Raw genomic sequence first — 19,497 nt, forward strand, 5'->3', positions numbered from 1 at the left:
CACAAATGACGACCGAGACAGAGGGAATATAAGTGACGACCGGGAACCTCAAAGAGAAATTACAGACTGGGACACCCGGACACAAATCACGACCGGGACACAGGGAATATAAATGACGACCGGGACACAGGGACACAACTACAACGGGGACGCCGGGGGCACAGGCGGGATATATAAATGACGACCGGGACACAGGGATTGTTCGAATAGAAATTACAGACCGGGACACCGGGACACAAATGACGACCGGGACACCGGGACACAGGGAATATAAATGACGACCGGGACACTCAAAGAGAAATTACAAACTGGGACACCGGGACACAAATGACGACCGGGACACAGGGAATATAAATGACGACAGGGACACATCATTAGAATAATGAGGTATAGATCTGAATACGGATTGTTTTTCCCATGGACAATTATATGTTGCATGTTCAAGAGTCAGTAAACCTGACAATCTATTTATATGCACAGACAATGGGACAGCGAAGAATGTTGTATATTCGCATGTTTTACGTAGTTAAAAACATATATTTATATCTATCTCTATTCACAGGTGGGACACAGGGACACAACTACAATGGCGCGTAACTAATATGGCACGTAACGACTTACGCGCGCGGGGGGGCTTGGGGGGGCGCGAAGCGCCCCACCAACTAGGTGTTGGGGTGGCGCGAAGCGCCACCCCAACAGCTAGTATATATATATATATATATATATATATATATATATATATATATATATATATATATATATATATATATATATATATATATATATATATATATATATATATTAGTTTGCCATCTTAGAACTCTCACTTCTTAGGTTTTTGATCCTCTTTCAACAAATTGCTATTTTGTGCCACAAAACAGCAGAAAGTACTACTTTGTCAAGGCACAATTTTTTGCTGCTTAAAAAAGGGCACTAAAACTTTCAACTTCTGTTTTGAAGAACCTTTTCTCGATAATTTACAAAAATTTGCTCTAAAGCTATTCTACAAAAATTGATCCTATATAATCACTACTTCAAAAAAAAAAAAAACAGACAAACAAAACATAGAATACAACAAAGAAGCAAATAAATACTCGTTCGTGAGAAAAATGCCAAATCTTGAGAAAAATGCAAAATCTTCATTTTTGAAGATTCGCGCCTTTTCGCACCTACGCAAGAGGTTTTTCCAATATGCTGAATTTGATGATTCCATTATAATCAATTTTACTCGTCTTTTTGGGGTTGTGTTCCCCCTTTAAAGAAAATCGAGTTTTCTCAAGCTCGTAACTTTTGTTGGGCAACTTTAATATATATTCTTAAATGTTTATCTAGGTAGAATCATCATGATAAGTTCTTTTGATGCAGCCATTGTTATGAACAATCTTTTTTTTATAGTTTAGGTTACCATTAGCACGAGTCGCTCCTTACTTATAGTTCACTACCATGAATTGTTCGATAGATATAACTGTAACAATATATACGAAAATATGACCAATCATTGATCATGTTCCTTTTTTTTTAAAACAACTGGATAAGCAATTGTTAGTTTCAAGGTTTCTATTTTTTGTATAAAAACCACCAATTAATAAATGATTTTTCCAGTGAGTTACCAAATAACTATATGTTTTCCCTTCTTTAAAAAAACTATTTTTTAGACCACAATGCCTTTCCATTAGACGATTTAATAAATGAAAATATAGTGAGAAACGCGGGTGTAATGTTTAAATATATCAATGGAATGTTTTAAAATAAATGTAGCATGATATTTTTTGCTAGATTGCGTTACCAAATTGAAATTATACCCGGACTTTGAGTCGAAATACCCGGATTTTTTTTATTTAATTTTTTTGTTGTACTGCTTTGTTTAAATATTATATCCGTTTTTCTTCTGTATATTCATTTATTAAATTCTTTCTTAAAAAGATATGAATACTTTTGAAGATTCAAGACCCATTTTAATATTAACAAAAATAAATTAAACGATAATTCTAACTTCTTTAACAGCTCAAGTTGAAGAAAACCGAAAAACAAAACTAACCATTTAAAATCATAATTATAACACCTTCTGTCCTTTTTAATAGCTAACAGAGAATAACAAATAACCAAAGGAGAATAATAAAAGAGAAAAATAATAATGATGCATTTTGAACGCGCTATAGCTTTTACATCAAAATGGCTCAGGTTTTTGCGTAAAAACTAATAAAATTCTGTTCATTGAAAACATGTCATGACTTACTAATAAGCCCCAGCCCTACCTGAATTTTACTGAACATAACCTGAACATAACTGAACACGACTTTAAAAACAACCTGACAATAACTTTAAAACCTGAACATAACTTTAAAAACAACCTGAACATAACTGAACATAACCTGAACATAACTTTTACTGAACATACCTGAATTTTACTGAACATAATTTGTCATGACTTACTAATAAGCCCCAGCCCTACCTGAATTTTACTGAACATAAATTGATATTAAGAGACACTTGGTTTTCAAACAGTTCGTACTAACGAACTGTGAGTAAAGAGAACTACGGGCTACTAGTAACCAAAACCCTAAGAACAGAGTTTTGATGATACATGAATGAAGATTGTTCTTCTTGTGGTGATTCCAAATATATATTTCAAGAATTTTGAATATACGCTTCAAAAACTCTGGTGAATATAAAAAAAAATATTAAATAAAATCCTCCAGAGCCATTGCTGGTGCAATGGTACTAGTGCAAAGACGTCGAATCGACGTTTTTTACAACCTTTTTTACAGGGACTAGTAACTTTTTTACACTGGACCTTTTTTACAGGGACTAGTAATAAGCTTGTCGCGCAATCTTGCTGTAGTTGGGATCAAACCCCGGGCCGCGTATTGTCGAGCAGAGCATCGATCCATTGTGCTACAACGAGGCGTATAAAAAAGTACAATCCTGGGAAAATATAGTTGATTTAAAAAAAGAGGGAAAACACCTTAAAAAAGCAAGTGATTCCGATGAAATTATAGCATTAAATTCAATACATCAGAGAACATTCTTGTAGAAATTAGCTTCTATCTAAAGAATTGTGGAATTTTACTTTTCTTCGAGAAGACAGATCACGCGTCTGTGTTTAATTGTTTCTTTTTCCTGGATAATATTCGTATCAAACCAATAATCGTAGAAAATTGGGAAGGGCTCACTTGAACATAAATTAAAAGTTCTAGTGCTCTTTATGAATAGCCAACAAGATTGAACCACTGTAAAGGAGCAATATTTCCCATTTTGTGAATCCAATTAAGGAGTTGGGAAATGTAGATATGTTGTAAAATAACCTCTTATTTACGTGATCACCTTTTTTGTTGGCTTTAGAGATTGCAACGTTAGAACGAGAGGAACAAATTCAAAATTACGCAAAAAAAATCACATGAGTATAACAGGTGGAGGGGGTGGCGATGAGACAAAAATCTTCACCTTTTCCTTTGCATAAATTTCTGGATTAAAAAATTATAAATTCTTATTTTTTCTTGGTTCTCGTAATGTCTCAACAAGACCTAAAAAAAAAATCCCAATTAGGTTTGTCATTAAAAGATTCATGAAACAAATGGTTAATTTGTATATCGTAATATTATATGAGTTAAAAGCTTATAACAAGGTAGAAACTACAATTTTATTTTTAGTTCTTTAATTTGGCCCTTAGATGCAAAAGAAAAATATTAGGTTACTTTATTGTTATTAATGATTCTAATTAGCAGTCGGATTAAGATACTGAATTGGCAAACATAGTTTTTAGTACCTGAAAATGTTGGGAAAATGGTTTGGATCCTTGTTTGTTTCAGTAGTTGTCTAAAATTTGAGTCAAAAGCATAAGAATGAAAAATCTGGAAAAATAGTTCTTGTAGCGCACTTGGAAAAATGTTCCCTTGCCTTAATTCCCATTTAGGACTAAAAAGCAAAATAGTAATTTATTTTCCGTTACTGAAAGCAGAACTCTTCATAAGTGAAGTAGAATGTGTGGAGTAATAAAAGTATGAAGCAATAAACAAATAATCATAACCTTATATTCTAGCTTTGGCTTCGACAATGACATAATTCACCAAAATTTAAAGTGGGGGCTATAATTATTTAAAACAACAAGATGGGGCAAATTCGTGTTTGTTTTATTTTTTAATGAAAATACCAAAAAGGTACCCCCTTTTACCCCCCCCCCCCAAAAAAAAAGGTATTTTTCACAATCTAATTAGGGAATAGAAAAATATGGGAGGGAACATTCTCCCCCATACCCTCTCCACAAAATTGAAGCAACTTTCTAGAACTCTTCTTGATATAACACAAGGATAGCTGAAACCCGTAGCTGGCCTTTGAGACATTTTCGTTCGTGGCAGTTACTAACTTAATGTTATATTTTTCCTAGTCTGTGCAGAGTACTATGAAGTTCAAGAACTTAATCCATTAAATTTTTTGGACTTCTACCTGGGTTTCTCTGGAACCGAGAGCTGGGTTCAACGGTTAAAGCCAGTGACCAAACATTTCGTGGAGAGCTGAAGCTCCATGTAAGAAGCTTGAAATTCCTCTCCACCAAAAGAGACAGCTTCTCCTACATACTTGTGAGTTCTTTACCCCCCACAATGTTACTTACATGTCTACTTTGAAATAAGTCCCTTAACGCTGTGGTGGGTACGTTATAATGGTTAGGCGCTTCACTATGGGGCTTTCTTAGCGTTCATTTCCCCTCTGCAAGTGTTGGTATATTACTGTTCACTGGAATCTTTACCAGCAAACTTTTACTGGAGTGACACTCAATGAGCCCACGAAAACTCCTTTCTTGGAAAAACTGGGGTAGAAAGATTTAACATCTAAAATTTTTAAACAGTATTTTCAACTGGGATCTGCAATCACGATTAACTTTTTTCAAGGTACTAAGATTTAGGTAAAAATTATTGGAATTTAAATTAGGATTCTTTTAAGCATAAGAAACTCGACACAAAACATTGGAACTCCCTCATGTACTTAAATCTGCGTACCTAAAAATCTTAATCTTAAGTACCTAATGTACTTAAATCATTGCTTAAATCTGTATCTAGTTTTGCTTCACGCCAGTGGCTACCAACCAGCCTTGGGCCACATATCTTGGGCCACGATCTACGCATTTCTAAAATCCTGATCCCCTTCGTGATATTTGAACTTTTTTACTCAAAATTTTACGCGCATTCACCAAGAAAGCTTAATCTTTTTTCGAGTCGTTATCTTGGTATATTTACTACTAAGAAAACTTTGGTCTGAATTTAACACCATAGTGTATGACGTCACTGCAATACTATCAATACTTTTTTCTCTCAATACTCTTTTTTCTCAGCTACTTTTTTTCTCAATACTTGCAATACCTTTTTTCTCTTTAAATGCATACGAATACGACATGTTCACATGAAATTTTTTTTTCTTGTCAAAATTAAGGCTCTAGAGCCTTAAGGCTCGTTGCCCACCAAAATAGGCTCTAGAGTGTAAACAGTCTACGGGTACACGTCCTATACATAATCCATGAATCAATGAATACTCCAGCGGGAGATCAGCAGCGCATCAGATTAGTGAAAGCTTTTTTATACATCTAGTGACGTTACATACAGCTGTAGAAGGCTGAATCGATGAACATTCCAGCGGGAGATGAGCAGTGCATCAGATAAGTGGACACTTTTTCTTCATCTAGTGACGTTACATACAGCTGTAGAAGGCTGAATTGACGAATATTTCAGCGGGAGATCAGCAGTGCATAAGATCAATGGAAACTTTTTCTTCATCTAGTGACGTTACATACAGCTGTAGAAGGCTGAATCGATGAACTTTCCAGCGGGAGATCAGCTGTGTAAAAGATAAGTGGACACTTTTTCTTCATCTAATGACGTTACATACAGCTGTAGAAGGCTGAATTGATGAATATTCTAGCGGGAGATCAGCAGTGCATCAGATCAGTGGAAACTTTTTCTTCATCTACTGACGTTCATACAGCTGTGGAAGCTTTGGAAGGCTAAATCAATGAATATTCCAGCGGGAGATCAGCAGTGCATCAAATCAGTGAAAGCTTTTTTCTTCATCTATTGACGTTACATACAGCTGTAGAAGGCTGAATTGATGAATATTCCAGCGGGAGATCAGCAGTGCATCAGATCAGTGGAAACTTTTTCTTCATCTACTGACGTTCATACAGCTGTGGAAGCTTTGGAAGGCTAAATCAATGAATATTCCAGCGGGAGATCAGCAGCGCATCAAATCAGTGAAAGGTTTTTTCTTCATCTATTGACGTTACATACAGCTGTAGAAGGCTGAATTGATGAATATTCCAGCGGGAAATCAGCAGTGCATCAGATCAGTGGAAACTTTTTCTTCATCTACTGACGTTCATACAGCTGTGGAAGCTTTGTAAGGCTAAATCAATGAATATTACAGGGGGAGATCAGCAGCGCATCAAATCAGTGAAAGGTTTTTTCTTCATCTATTGACGTTACATACAGCTGTAGAAGGCTGAATTGATGAATATTCTAGCGGGAGATCAGCAGTGCATCAGATCAGTGGAAACTTTTTCTTCATCTACTGACATTCATACAGCTGTGGAAGCTTTGGAAGGCTAAATCAATGAATATTCCAGTGGGAGATCAGCTGCGCATAAAATCGTTGAAAGCTTTTTTCTTCATCTATTGACGTTACATACAGCTGTAGAAGGCTGAATTGATGAATATTCCAGCGGGAGATCAGCAGTGTATCAGATAAGTGGACACTTTTTCTTCATCTAGTGACGTTACATACAGCTGTAGAAGGCTGAATTGATGAATATTCCAGCGGGAGATCAGCAGTGCATCAGATCAGTGGAAACTTTTTCTTCATCTACTGATGTTCATACAGTTGTGGAAGCCTTTGGAAGGCTAAATCAATGAATATTCCAGCGGGAGATCAGTAGCGCATCAAATCAGTGAAAGCTTTTTTCTTCATCTATTGACGTTACATACAGCTGTAGAAGGCTGAATTGATGAATATTCCAGCGGGAGATCAGCAGTGCACCAGATCAGTGGAAACTTTTTCTTCATCTACTGACGTTCATACAGCTGTGGAAGCTTTGGAAGGCTAAATCAATGAATATTCCAGCGGGAGATCAGCAGCGCATCAAATCAGTGAAAGCTTTTTTCTTCATCTATTGACGTTACATACAGCTGTGGAAGGCTGAATTGATGAATATTCCAGCGGGAGATCAGCAGTGCATCAGATCAGTGGAAACTTTTTCTTCATCTACTGACGTTCATACAGCTGTGGAAGCTTTGGAAGGCTAAATCAATGAATATTCCAGCGGGAGATCAGCAGTGCATCAAATCAGTGAAAGCTTTTTTCTTCATCTATTGACGTTACATACAGCTGTAGAAGTCTGAATTGATGAATATTCCAGCGGGAGATCAGCAGTGCATCAGATCAGTGGAAACTTTTTCTTCATCTACTGACGTTCATACAGCTGTGGAAGCTTTGGAAGGATAAATCAATGAATATTCCAGCGGGAGATCAGTAGCGCATCAAATCAGCGAAAGCTTTTTCTTCATCTATTGACGTTACATACAGCTGTAGAAGGCTGAATTGATGAATATTCCAGCGGGAGATCAGCAGTGCATCAGATCAGTGGAAACTTTTTCTACATCTACTGACGTTTATACAGCTGTGGAAGCTTTGGAAGGCTAAATCAATGAATATTCCAGCGGGAGATCAGCAGCGCATCAAATCAGTGAAAGCTTTTTTCTTCATCTATTGACGTTACATACAGCTGTAGAAGGCTGAATTGATGAATATTCCAGCGGGAGATCAGCAGTGCACCAGATCAGTGGAAACTTTTCCTTCATCTACTGACGTTCATACAGCTATGGAAGCTTTGGAAGGCTAAATCAATGAATATTCCAGCGGGAGATCAGCAGCGCATCAAATCAGTGAAAGCTTTTTTCTTCATCTATTGACGTTACATACAGCTGTAGAAGGCTGAATTGATGAATATTCCAGCGGGAGATCAGCAGTGCATCAGATCAGTGGAAACTTTTTCTTCATCTAGTGACGTTACATACAGCTGTGGAAACAAATTTCAACTCTTGTCAGAAGCAAGGCAAAATTCTTCTGTAAAAGTAAACACACAGATATGTGGGGCTTATACTGACGCAATACGTGCGTCTTTACTCTTAAACACATAGACGAGGGATTGGGATTTTCGGATTCAATCCCAGTGTAAACTTAAGTCCCCCTCAGTAGAAAAACAGTGCCTAAGATTTAGTAGCAGTAGCGAGCCTAAGATGCATGTCTTTTCTGTTTGACCCCCTAAGAAAATTATTTTGATGCTAACATCACCCCAAAGGATTAAAGATATGTGCCATAGAACGGTATATATTTACAAATATATATTTACTGGTTAATACAGCCTTGTTTGCCACAATTTCAAACCCGAATAAGTTCCTCTCCCTAGCACTGGGTGGGGATTCTTGGAAAAGACTAATAGCACAGTCAACCAGTTCCCTAAACACTGAGGAACCCCCTGAGCAAGAGCATTCGTTCAAGTAAGTTTAAGTCAGGTCAGGCATTGACGAGTTCGTATTACTTCTTTAACAGGAAGAGCCAAGAAATACGAAATGCTTTAAGAGAATTATTTTCATTGTAACATTTTTAGCTTTTGTAGCCAAACAATTCAGAATTTTTTGGGTGGTCTTGTCATAATTTTTAGAGCTTTGATAAGAGATCCAAACGACAGAAAACTAAAAATCAACACCTGCTTTTCCAGATATCTTAAAAAAAAACATTTGACTTCTCCTGTTTTGTGTTGGAGATAGAGATATCCAGATTTAACGAAACTAACGTCATTAGAAAGTGATAATTTTGTTTTTTCGATTGGAACAGAGCAGAATTTCTGTTGAGAAGAAAGAGCAGTCCCTAAAAATACTTTAGCATTCTTACCCGGCTAACATCAATAATCAGCTCAAAGGAAGTATCATTTAAGTGATTTGATACCTTCGGGAGTTTCCTGTTGTGACCCCCGCATTTGGTACCTTTGGGAGTTCCCTCTTGTAACCCCTGCATTGATTGAAAGCCTTAGCGACACAGAATGAATATTATTGATGCAATATGGATGTTGATTACAGAGAGCATTGCGTAACAATTAGAGTATTAATTTATAAAGAGAATTAAGTAACAATTAGTAAGAAATTATATAGTTTCTTTATTTTAAACTAGCCTCTCGTTAGTTTTTCGAGCAAGACCCCTTATAAATTTTACTAAAGTTTTTGTGGGAGTTCCTTGTGGTACCAGAGGCGCCATTGGGGGGGGGGCAGGGGTGGGCTTTTTTTGTTATCATGAGTTTGTCAGGAGCTCAAAAGCGTAAATTGGAAGCCTTGAAGAAGGAGAAAGAGGCAGAAAATCAGTCTTCTCTGAGTAGATGGATTAAGAAACAGAAACCGTCACCATGTGAACCGGTTCAGCGAGTAAGTGCAAGTTTGTGTTACTGTTCGTTTGGGTTTCAATTCTCTGTGCCACTCACAGTTTCGCGGACTGAAAGAGCTGAATTTGGGCGGAAAAGGATTTTCTGTGTTTTTATGGCACTTGGTATCTACCAAGTGACATATAGCGATCGCAAATTCTGTCGGTCTGTCTGTCCCGGTTTTGCTACCTTAGGCACTTCCAGGTCAGCTAGGACGATGAAATTTGCCAGGCGTATTAGGAACCAGACCATATTAAATTAGAAATTTTATTTTCCCCAATTCGACCATCTGGGAGAGGGAGTGGGGGGATGTTTACGGAAAAATTAAAAAAAATGAGGCATTTTTAACTTACGAACGGGTGATTGGATCTTAATGAAATTTGATGTTTGGAAGGATATAGTGTCTCAGAGCTCTTATTTTAAATCCCGACCGGATCCGGTGACATTGGGAGAAGTTGGGGGGAGACCTAAAATCTTGGAAAACTCTTAGAGTGGAGGGATTGGGATGAAACTTGGTGGGAAAAATAAGCACAAGTCCTAGATACGTGATTGACATAACCGGAACGTATCGCGCTCTCTTTAGGGAGTAGGCGGGGAAGGATTAATTCCAAAAAATTAGAAAAAATGAAGTATTTTCATTATTTATGAAGTATATCATTATTTACGAATTATAATTTATGAAGAGCATCGCCGGTCCAGCGGCCCTACGGACATTTCTTTTTCCTCTCTCGATCCACCGTCCCAACCAAAACTAGTACAATACCCTGCGCAAGTGACGGCAAACGGCAAGCTGAAACGGTCATTCAATGCTTCATATTATGGAAAGCACCCGTGGCTGGAATACTCCGTCCAGGATGATTCTGTTTACTGCTTCTACTGCAGACACTTTGGCGGCACATCTACTCTTCCCGGGCAGAGGTACGGGTCTAGACCTTTCATAGACGTCGGCGTGAGAAGATGGAAAGACATCTCTAACTTCCTCGAAAAGCAAACTAGAAGTGACCGCCACAAAGACAGTGTAGTTTCATGGACGAAGTTCAAAGCCATACAAACCAAGGAGTTGCAATCAATCGCGTCTGTTTTAATGACAGACAGAGACAATGAAATCAAGGAGAACAGAGAGCACGTAAAAGCCTTATTAAAAGTAACAGCTCTATTGGGGCGACTCGGCACTGCCTTTAGGGAGCACGACGAAACAGAATCCTCGACAAACAAGGGAAATTTCGTCGAGATGTGCAATCTTCTCGCAGAATACTCTCCTACGCTCTTCAATGAGCTACAGAGACGGTACGGTCACTACACATCCCATGAATGCCAGAACGATCTTATTTCGGTGATCAGTTCCAGGCTTCAGCGCACAATAGTGCAAGAATTAAAAAGTGCCAAATACTTTGCCGTTCTGGTCGACGAAACGAAGGACAACTCGAAGAAAGAGCAGCTCGCCATTCTTCTTAGGTACTTCTACGAAGGAAAGTAAAAGAAAGGCCGATCGGATGCTATCACATGAAGAGCCTGGATGCTGAAAGTCTAGCAAATTTCATTCATGACACAGTGACAAGAACTGGACTCGATTGGAACTACTGTGTCGCGCAGTGCTACGACGTAGCAAGCGTAATGAGCGGACCATTCTCCGGTGTTCAAGCTCGTTTGAGAGCGAAATCGCCACAGGCATTCTACATTCATTGCTATGCACATAAGCTAAATTTGTTCATTGCGAGCTGCGTTGAATCTGTCGGCACTGTTGGTTCTTTTTTCTCACTGGTCCAGACTCTATACACATTCATTTCCAACAGCAACACTCGGCATCAGTTGTTTGTTGAGGCCCAGAAAGCTGCCGAACTGCAAGTTCTGGAGCTGGAAAGAAGTGCAGCCACACGATGGTCTTACTGGTATCGATCTATATCGAAAGTTAGACTCCGATATGAATGCATTTTAGCTGTACTGTCTGCTTTAAGCGAGGGAGCTGACGGCGAAGCACGGGCAGAGGCAGCTGGGCTCCAGAAGAAGATGGAATCGTTTCTTGTTATCTTCCAATTGTACTACGTAGAAGCAATTATGCGAGTGACGAACTCGCTGTCTCAGCATCTCCAGGCCGTCGACTTGGTTATTTCTCGATCGTGCACCCTGATTCAGGCCACAAGAAGCGAACTCACCGACCTGCGTTCAGATGCTTCATTTGTATCACTTTTCAAGAAGGCTAAAGAGTTTCCAACAGAACTCGAAATTGAAGTACCTCCTGTGAATGGACCCGCAACTAGACCCTCCTCTGTTGGTCAGAAAGGACGACCTTGAAGAACTCAAAAGATCACCAAGCATCGGAAACAATTTTTGACAACTTTGACGCTAGGAAGAATTTCATCGAATCTGGAAATCGGACTACTACTTTGGCGGATGAAATGAAGCGAGAATACTTCAAAACTTTTGACTGTCTACTAGCCAAATTTGACAGAGCGTTCACAGATAGCTTGCCAGTGCTGAGTATACTCGAATCCTTGGATACAAGCTCAACCAAGTTTATAGACACAGAGCTGCTCAAGCGTTTCTCTGCTCTTTACGACGAGCTGGATATCGACGACATTCTTCTTGAATTTCAAGCTGGTATTGCCGAGCGTTTCTTGCTCGATGCGGAGAAAAAGCTGGAAAGTTCCTAGACATTGTCGACCATCTTCAGGCAAAACCAGTGGCTTACTCAGAAGTAATTAAAGTACTTCGTATTGCTGCCACACTTCCTGTGACAACAGCGAGCAATGAGCGTTTTTTTCTAGCCTAGAAATAGTGAAAAACTACCTGCGGTCTACAACAGGAGATGATCGTCTCAGTCACCTTCTTTTAATATTTGCAGAGAAGGACTTAGTAAAAAATTTGGACTACGACCAGCTTGTTGGTGATTTTGCAAAAATGAAATCTCGGCGGTTCCCCTACTTACCTTAAGTGTTGTAATTTTTTTTTATCTTGTTATGTTTTTCCTTTTTGTAAATATATTTGATTTGGAAGATTTCTGCTGAAGGAAAACCGAGATTTTGGTTACAATCTTGTAATTTTGGTTACATAGCAATGAAGATTACTTTCACCGACGTATTGTTTACTTAAATAAGAAAGATTCTTGCTGAGGAATGCCAGCCTGTAGTCTGGTTGAATTTTCCACCTTCGGTTACAGTACATTTCCAAGTAACACACGGGTGCTGAAAATGCGTTTTTACTTAGAATATTTGATCTATTTGCTTGTAAATCCCGCATTTTTCTTAGGTGAAACGAAGTGAATCGGGGGGGGGGGGCAGATGGAGTTCATGCCCACCCCAAGATTATGCCCAAATGGCGCCTCTGTGTGGTACTGGATAAAATATATAATCAGCCCTTTGTCTTTAAGACAATTAACCGGCGTTTAGATTTGCAGAATGATTTTTAAGGTATCAAATTCCTGAAATTTAGTCCTACTTTTGCGATGTGCGTGACAATAAAGCTTAACTAGATAACAGAAACTTGCGAAAATAGAGGAAGTTCCTCGATCAAAGCAATCAGAACGGAAGTAGCAAGGTTCAAAGGTTTTATCAAGCAATTTGGGTATGCAAAAAGTGATAAATTGCATGCCTGTATTTTGCATGTGAAAGGTCAAATTCAATTAGTAGACTATAGCGCAATAAAAGTATACTTTTATGAACTAGATTTACATTTAGGATTGTTTTAGGAGGGGGTATTTCTATTCGGGGGAGGGGGGAGGGTTAGGGGGGTATCGAAAACACTTTACAAAACGCAATAAAAATGCTTCTATGTATTTTTGTCCACTTTTATACGAACCACGGCAAAAATTCTTGGGGGGGGATTCAAACCGGGCAAATCCCCCTCCCCTCTAGATATAGCTCTGGACACGACATCCCAATATGGCATAAGAGATTAGGAAGGCTATAAAAATACCATTTCAATAGTTCTTGGAAATTTTCCTCGATAACATTTTGGTCCGCTTTCTACCTTAATAGCCAGGTGTTGACGAGTTCACATCACCTCTATAACAGGAAATGCTAGGAAGTATAAAATGTTTTAAATTCAGTTGTACCTTTAGAGTGTGTACGACAATGAACGTTATAGAAAATAACTGAAAGTTACAAAGTAAGGGAAAATCCCCTAAATAAATAGGGGAAAATTGGGGAGAGCTACAAAAATAATGGCAATTAGAACGGAAGTAAAAAGAGTCAAGGGTTTTATCAACTGATTTGGGCATGCAAAAATTAATTGGCTGTGTTTTGCATGTGAAAGGTCAGATTTAAGTAGCACACTACTTCTGGTATTCAAAGGCTGCCATAGGTTTCAAAAAAGCAGGCTATTGTAGATCCCGAAATTAAATTGGCTGGCTTTCTAATGACACACATTCTCGTTTCTTTTCTCCGTCTCTCAATTTTTTTTTTCAGAATTTCAAATGGATAGATTCAACCATTAAACGCTGAATGTGAATAATTAATTAAAGTATTTTTGCGCCTCTAAGCAACCCAAAAACCAGACATAGAATCGGATGAAATTTCTAAGATGTCCTTTATACCCCATGAGGGATTTGGGGCAAGGATTCCAAATTGTTCAAATAGCATGTTCGAAATTCAGGCTTTCCCTGGAAAGTTTTCTCTATTATTTCTTTGTCTCTGTACTTACATTTTTTTTTAGAATTATTATTGTTTTTTATGTTCAACTGCCAAAATACTGAAATTCTACCACATGAAATGCCAGTTTCCCCCCTTCGGGTACCTCTGTAGCCCATTGAGTAAGGGTAATGGGATCAATGGGGGGGGGGCATGACCCTATCCTAGATATTGACAAATACAACACGACATTTACCCCTTGCCTTCGGTATACTGGCTGAATTTTATTCTATTTTTTCTTTTAATCTTGATTTAAAACCGAAAAAAGGTTTCGAACCTGCCCTCTACATTGTTGTCAGTTAACGAAACTGGGCAAGGGCTGCGTATTATCTAGATAGCCGATTTACAACAGAGACTCGATCAACATATTTCAGTAACAAGTTGGTTATGTTGCAGGTTGTTGAGTTCAGAGGTATGGAAGGATCTTAAATCTGTAAGAATAATGGGTCCAAAGCGGGGGCTTTCGGCCGATACCCCTTTTAAACCCAAAATAAATAGCTTGACCAATTCATAGTGCATTATAAAAAATAAACATAGAAATTTCTATACAATTTAATGCACAAATTCTTTATATATAATCATAATTATTTTTTTGCAGGTTTTAAATAATGTTTTGATTGCATTCTGAAATTAAGTAGTCGGATTTTAAATAGCTTGACCAATTCATAGTGAATTATAATAAATAAACATAGAAATTTCTATACAATTTAATGCACAAATTCTTTATATATAATCTAATTAATTTATTTGCAAGTTTTAAATAATATTTTGATCGCATTCTGAAATTAAGTAGTCGGATTTTATATTATAAAATGCAAGGTATATCAGCGATTTAAATTAACGAGTTGCAAAGGCTACAAAATAAATTGGCTGTGCCACAACGATATGGCAACGCTGTTAGATATAGAAATTAATTGAAATGAAATTTACCTTGTGTGCTGCAGGCATTTTGTGCATTTGCTTCTTGGAGTGTGAAAATTCATTTTTATGCTGCAATAGAAAATAGCACAAAATTACAATAAGCATAAAAATATGAACGCTATAGCTCTTCATAACAAGGTATAGTTAAGTTATGTTGAAGTGGTACAACATGGTGGAAGCATAGTAAGCTGATGAAAGCTGAGATACAGCTTTAAAATAATTGCCCTGGTTATAATATAAATAATTGCCATGGTTATAATATAAATAATTGCCATGGTTATAATATAAATAATTGCCATGGTTATAATATAAATAATTGACATGGTTATAACATAAATAATCACCATGGTTATAATATCAATAATTGCAATGTTTATAATATAAATAATTGCCATGGTTATAATATAAATAATTGCCATGGTTATAATATAAATAATTGCCATGGTTATAAAATAAATAATTGACATGGTTATAATATAAATAATTACCATGGTTATAATATCAATAATTGCAATGGTTTTAATATAAATAATTGCCATGGTTATAATATCAATAATTGCAATGGTTATAATATAAATAATTGACATGGTTATAATATAAATAATTACCATGGTTATAATATCAATAATTGCAATGCTTATAATATAAATAATTGCCATGGTTATAATATAAATAATTGCCATGGTATTAATATAAATAATTGCCATGGTTATAATATAAGTAATTGCCATGGTTTATTTTGGATGCTTCTTTGTCATGTTTCTCATTTTTGACGTAATATCTAGAGTTTTTCGACTCACCTGCCATCTAAAATTGGGATAATACATGTTAATTTACCTAAGATGTGTTTAGTCTTTTTCTTTTCTTTGGGTTCTCTATTCAATTGTTAGTACTTGTCTGTTATAGCACCAACCACTCAAGAAGTGAAGTTAGGTTAGTCCTAATGAAATATACCTAAATATAATAAAAATATAATACTTTGGAAACATATTTGGGATATATATTTGCGCATTAGAGGGGCTGGGGATAAAGTATAGCGGGTCTAAAGTATAGCTGGGGATATGGTTTATTATTTTCGACGTAATACTTTAAATTGGGTGTTTTTTTCTCCAAGACTACACTGCCTTTCTATCACAAACAAATAAACGTTCAAATGGGGTTACGTCCATTCATTACACAGCGAAAACCGATACGTAAATCTTGATATTTCGATCTCATGTACAACAGTCCTCATCAACACAAACATTGTACTGACGTCTTTCGGCTGATGGCAATCGCTATGTATGTGATCAAAATATCCAGACTTTTGTATCTATTTTCACTGTCTAATAAATGGATTTACAAGATCTGAACGTTTATTTGTTGGCTATATTTCTTACTATTTTGTAACATTATATACGAATTTACCCATCACAAAGTTGTACCTGAAAAATCACATTATAATTAAAAAGAACTAGTTTTACTAGTATTTTATTATTCTACAGAATTAGTAAAGTATAATTTTAATTTTTAACGTAACTTTTTTTTCAATCCTCACAATTGCTTCAAGTTTATTAAAAACCCTAGTCAATCCATAATTATCTGTAGAATGCTTATGTGGCACATTTGTTTGCAAAATAGCCACTTTAAAGAGTTTCCATTCTGACATCTTGTCCAAAGAACATGGAAATTATACAAGGGTGGGAACTTGCACTATTGTTGAAAGAAAATCCCAAACATCATCTAGTATTTGGCGACTTGGTTTGACTGAAAACTCCTACAAACTTGTCTTTTCAGGTACTTTAAGGTAGAGGGGAGAGAAAAGGCTATCCCCAGTAGGTCTACTAGCTTCATTACTACTAGCTTTCTACTAGCTAAAGTCAAATAGCTTCATTAAAATATACCCGGAAAAATAACCCGGAAAAATCCTACCAGGATTTTTCCAATCCAACCTAGTCTGCTGCATAAAGACTAGATTTTGACTTTTAATAATTGTTGAAATTGAAAACTAATATACCACTTAAAGAAAAAGTTAAGATTCATCTTATTGCATCGCAAATTAATCTCGAATGTTAAATTTTATCTGAATTTTTCTATTTGTTTTTTTTCTTAAAGAAGCCGCCGGATGCTGCGCTGTAATTGGCACTTAAAAAAAAGATGGTGTTTATGCAGAAAATCGTGGTTTCAACCACTTTTCTTGATTTTCAAGCAAATATATTTTCCTCGTTATTCAAGCGAAGGCTCGATAAGTTTCCTATGTAGGGGGTTCGAACAAGATGGTTCTAATACTGTGATCCTTGTTTTGATCTGAGACATTTTTTAGGAGTTATGGGGTATTGTATTTCTTAGTATTGGACATAATCGTCTCTTAATAGGTTGCTAGCTCCCGCTGCAACCCTGATTTTATTCCGGTAAAAAAAAAAAAAATTGTATTCGCAAGTATTTTTGCAAGATGTGTTTCTGTATGTTGTAAGATATTTTCAATGATAACCCCTTAAACGTGAATTGATGAGTATCCTGAAATTTTAAGGTTAAATAAGGAAAACAATTATTGAAAAGTTAATTAGTCCATAATTTCAAATAGCAAACCATTTGATAAGAGGGGCATAAAGATAATTACTATCTCCCTGACTGGGAACAAAGGACGAGGTCTCGAGATTAAGCTTTAACAAAAGACTTTAGAAATCAAACACTGTTTTGCATACTTAAAAGGCCTAAGAGAAACAAATTTTACGAGAAATAAGCTATTAAACTAGATACCAAAGAAGTCATTTAGATAAAGTATATAAAAATTGATAGTAACTTGCAGTCAGAATAATTTTTTTGCTGCATTTTTGTTTTATTTAGTAAATTACTAGAGTAAAGTAAATAGGTGGTAAAGTACATTTGGGTTTCAGTTAATAATCCTTTCGAATTATGGGGAAAGGAATATCGCTTGAAGCAATGTTTTGTTTTAGTATCAACAGCTTGATTAAATGCTTAGAATTCAACCATATTCTCTCCATTTTCCTCATCATAGAAATGAACATCTACAAGGACAACTACAAAAATGTATCCAGATGAGAGAGGAAAAGATTTGATGAGGTGTCTGACGGGCAAATTGAATAATGTTTTTTCATGCTAAATCATTGTTGCATTCCCCATTAAAAGGGTTGTTCCCCTTGTTAACTGTTTGCCAAAGTTGGTACATTTTTTATTAAGTGTGTAAGTGTCTGGTGTTACGTGTTTTGAACACTTAAACACTTGAAGCCAAACACTTTATGTTAAGATCAGCACATTTTTTAAAATGCTGAATTTGTCATTATTTTCCCTTCATTTTCCCAATCAAGGAAATGCAGGTCTATGTGGACACCCCCAGGTGGCTGAGTGCCCCATCTAGCACTCGTCAGTTCATCATAATAGACATCCTATACTTGTCTTTCATATACTTCAAATGTAAGGGAGGCTGAATAAAACACATTTTGTCGACCGTAGAACTACCAGCTTAAAGTCAAACGTCCTACTTAATCTTCCTGAGTGGATACATTTGGGTACATTTAACGAGCTGTCAAAATAAGGGGGAAATGGAATAATGAATCCCTTAAGCAAGGTATTGTGTGTTAAAATTACTAGCATTTTTCAAATGCTAAAATCACTACCATAGTTCCTCCATTTTCCTTGTCATGGAATTGGAGGTCTACAAGGAAAGCCATAAAAATTTGTTTGAAATTGGAGGCAAATATTTAATTAACTGTTTAAATAACGGAAAAATTGAAAAACACATGAAGCAAAATACTTTATGTTAGAACGGAAGCTTTATTTACTATTAAAAATCCTATGAAATTCCCAGTTACAATGGAAATTCCCGCTATTCCCTATTTTCCTCATCACAGATACGGAGGTTTCTAAGAACGGCAACAAAAATCTTTCCTGAAGGGGGAGGCAAAGGCTTAAAGCAAGGCGTTCCTGGGAAAATTGGTTCCTGGTTAACAATGACTACTCACGTATGCATGGAGTCCCATAGCATTTACATGCTTCTGTTTTTCATCTTTGTGACTAAGTAAATTTTTTGGGTTATGTTGAATTTCCTTGTCTTTGACATTTGCGTGAACAGCGTGTGCTTCTTCCTTTTTTCTTTCTTCTTTTGATTTGTTTATTTCTTTCAACTTCTTTGGATTGATATGTGCAATCTTGTCACTATGTTTTTCCCCTGTAAAGAAAAAACAAAACAATAAATATTGAAATAAACAAACATATACACGTGGTTTACTATTAGGAGGTTAGCACCTGTTTACGTATTAAATCAAGAGTTAAACAGGGTTGTTTTCTATCCCCCTCTCTATGGATAATTTTGAAGGACTTTGTCTTAAGAAGCACAGGAAAGTCAATGAGAGAACATAGAATCAAATGGGAAGAAAAACATTCCTGGATTTTTTCAGATTTTGCTGATGATTAAGCATCCTAGATGAAAGTGTGAGCAAAATGAACGAACTTTTAGAGGTTCTGCGAGTTCAGGATGCTAGAATAGTTTCAAAAATT

General features: G+C 36.5%; 1 protein-coding gene across 1 annotated transcript in view; it reads right to left on the reverse strand.

Moving 5' to 3' along the window:
* The window catches only part of LOC136024727 (glutamic acid-rich protein-like), a 133,395-nt gene that overhangs the window by 4,995 nt on the left and 108,903 nt on the right, over window positions 1-19,497 (reverse strand). The window contains exons 3-4 of the mRNA XM_065700156.1: window positions 18,963-19,168; window positions 15,010-15,069 (exon numbers count right to left, since the gene is read on the reverse strand). Coding sequence (XP_065556228.1) covers window positions 15,010-15,069; window positions 18,963-19,168 — 266 coding nt within the window. The remainder of the gene's footprint in view (window positions 1-15,009; window positions 15,070-18,962; window positions 19,169-19,497) is intronic.

This window comes from Artemia franciscana, chromosome 3 (assembly GCF_032884065.1).
Source record: "Artemia franciscana chromosome 3, ASM3288406v1, whole genome shotgun sequence".
Taxonomy (NCBI): Eukaryota; Metazoa; Arthropoda; class Branchiopoda; order Anostraca; family Artemiidae; genus Artemia; species Artemia franciscana.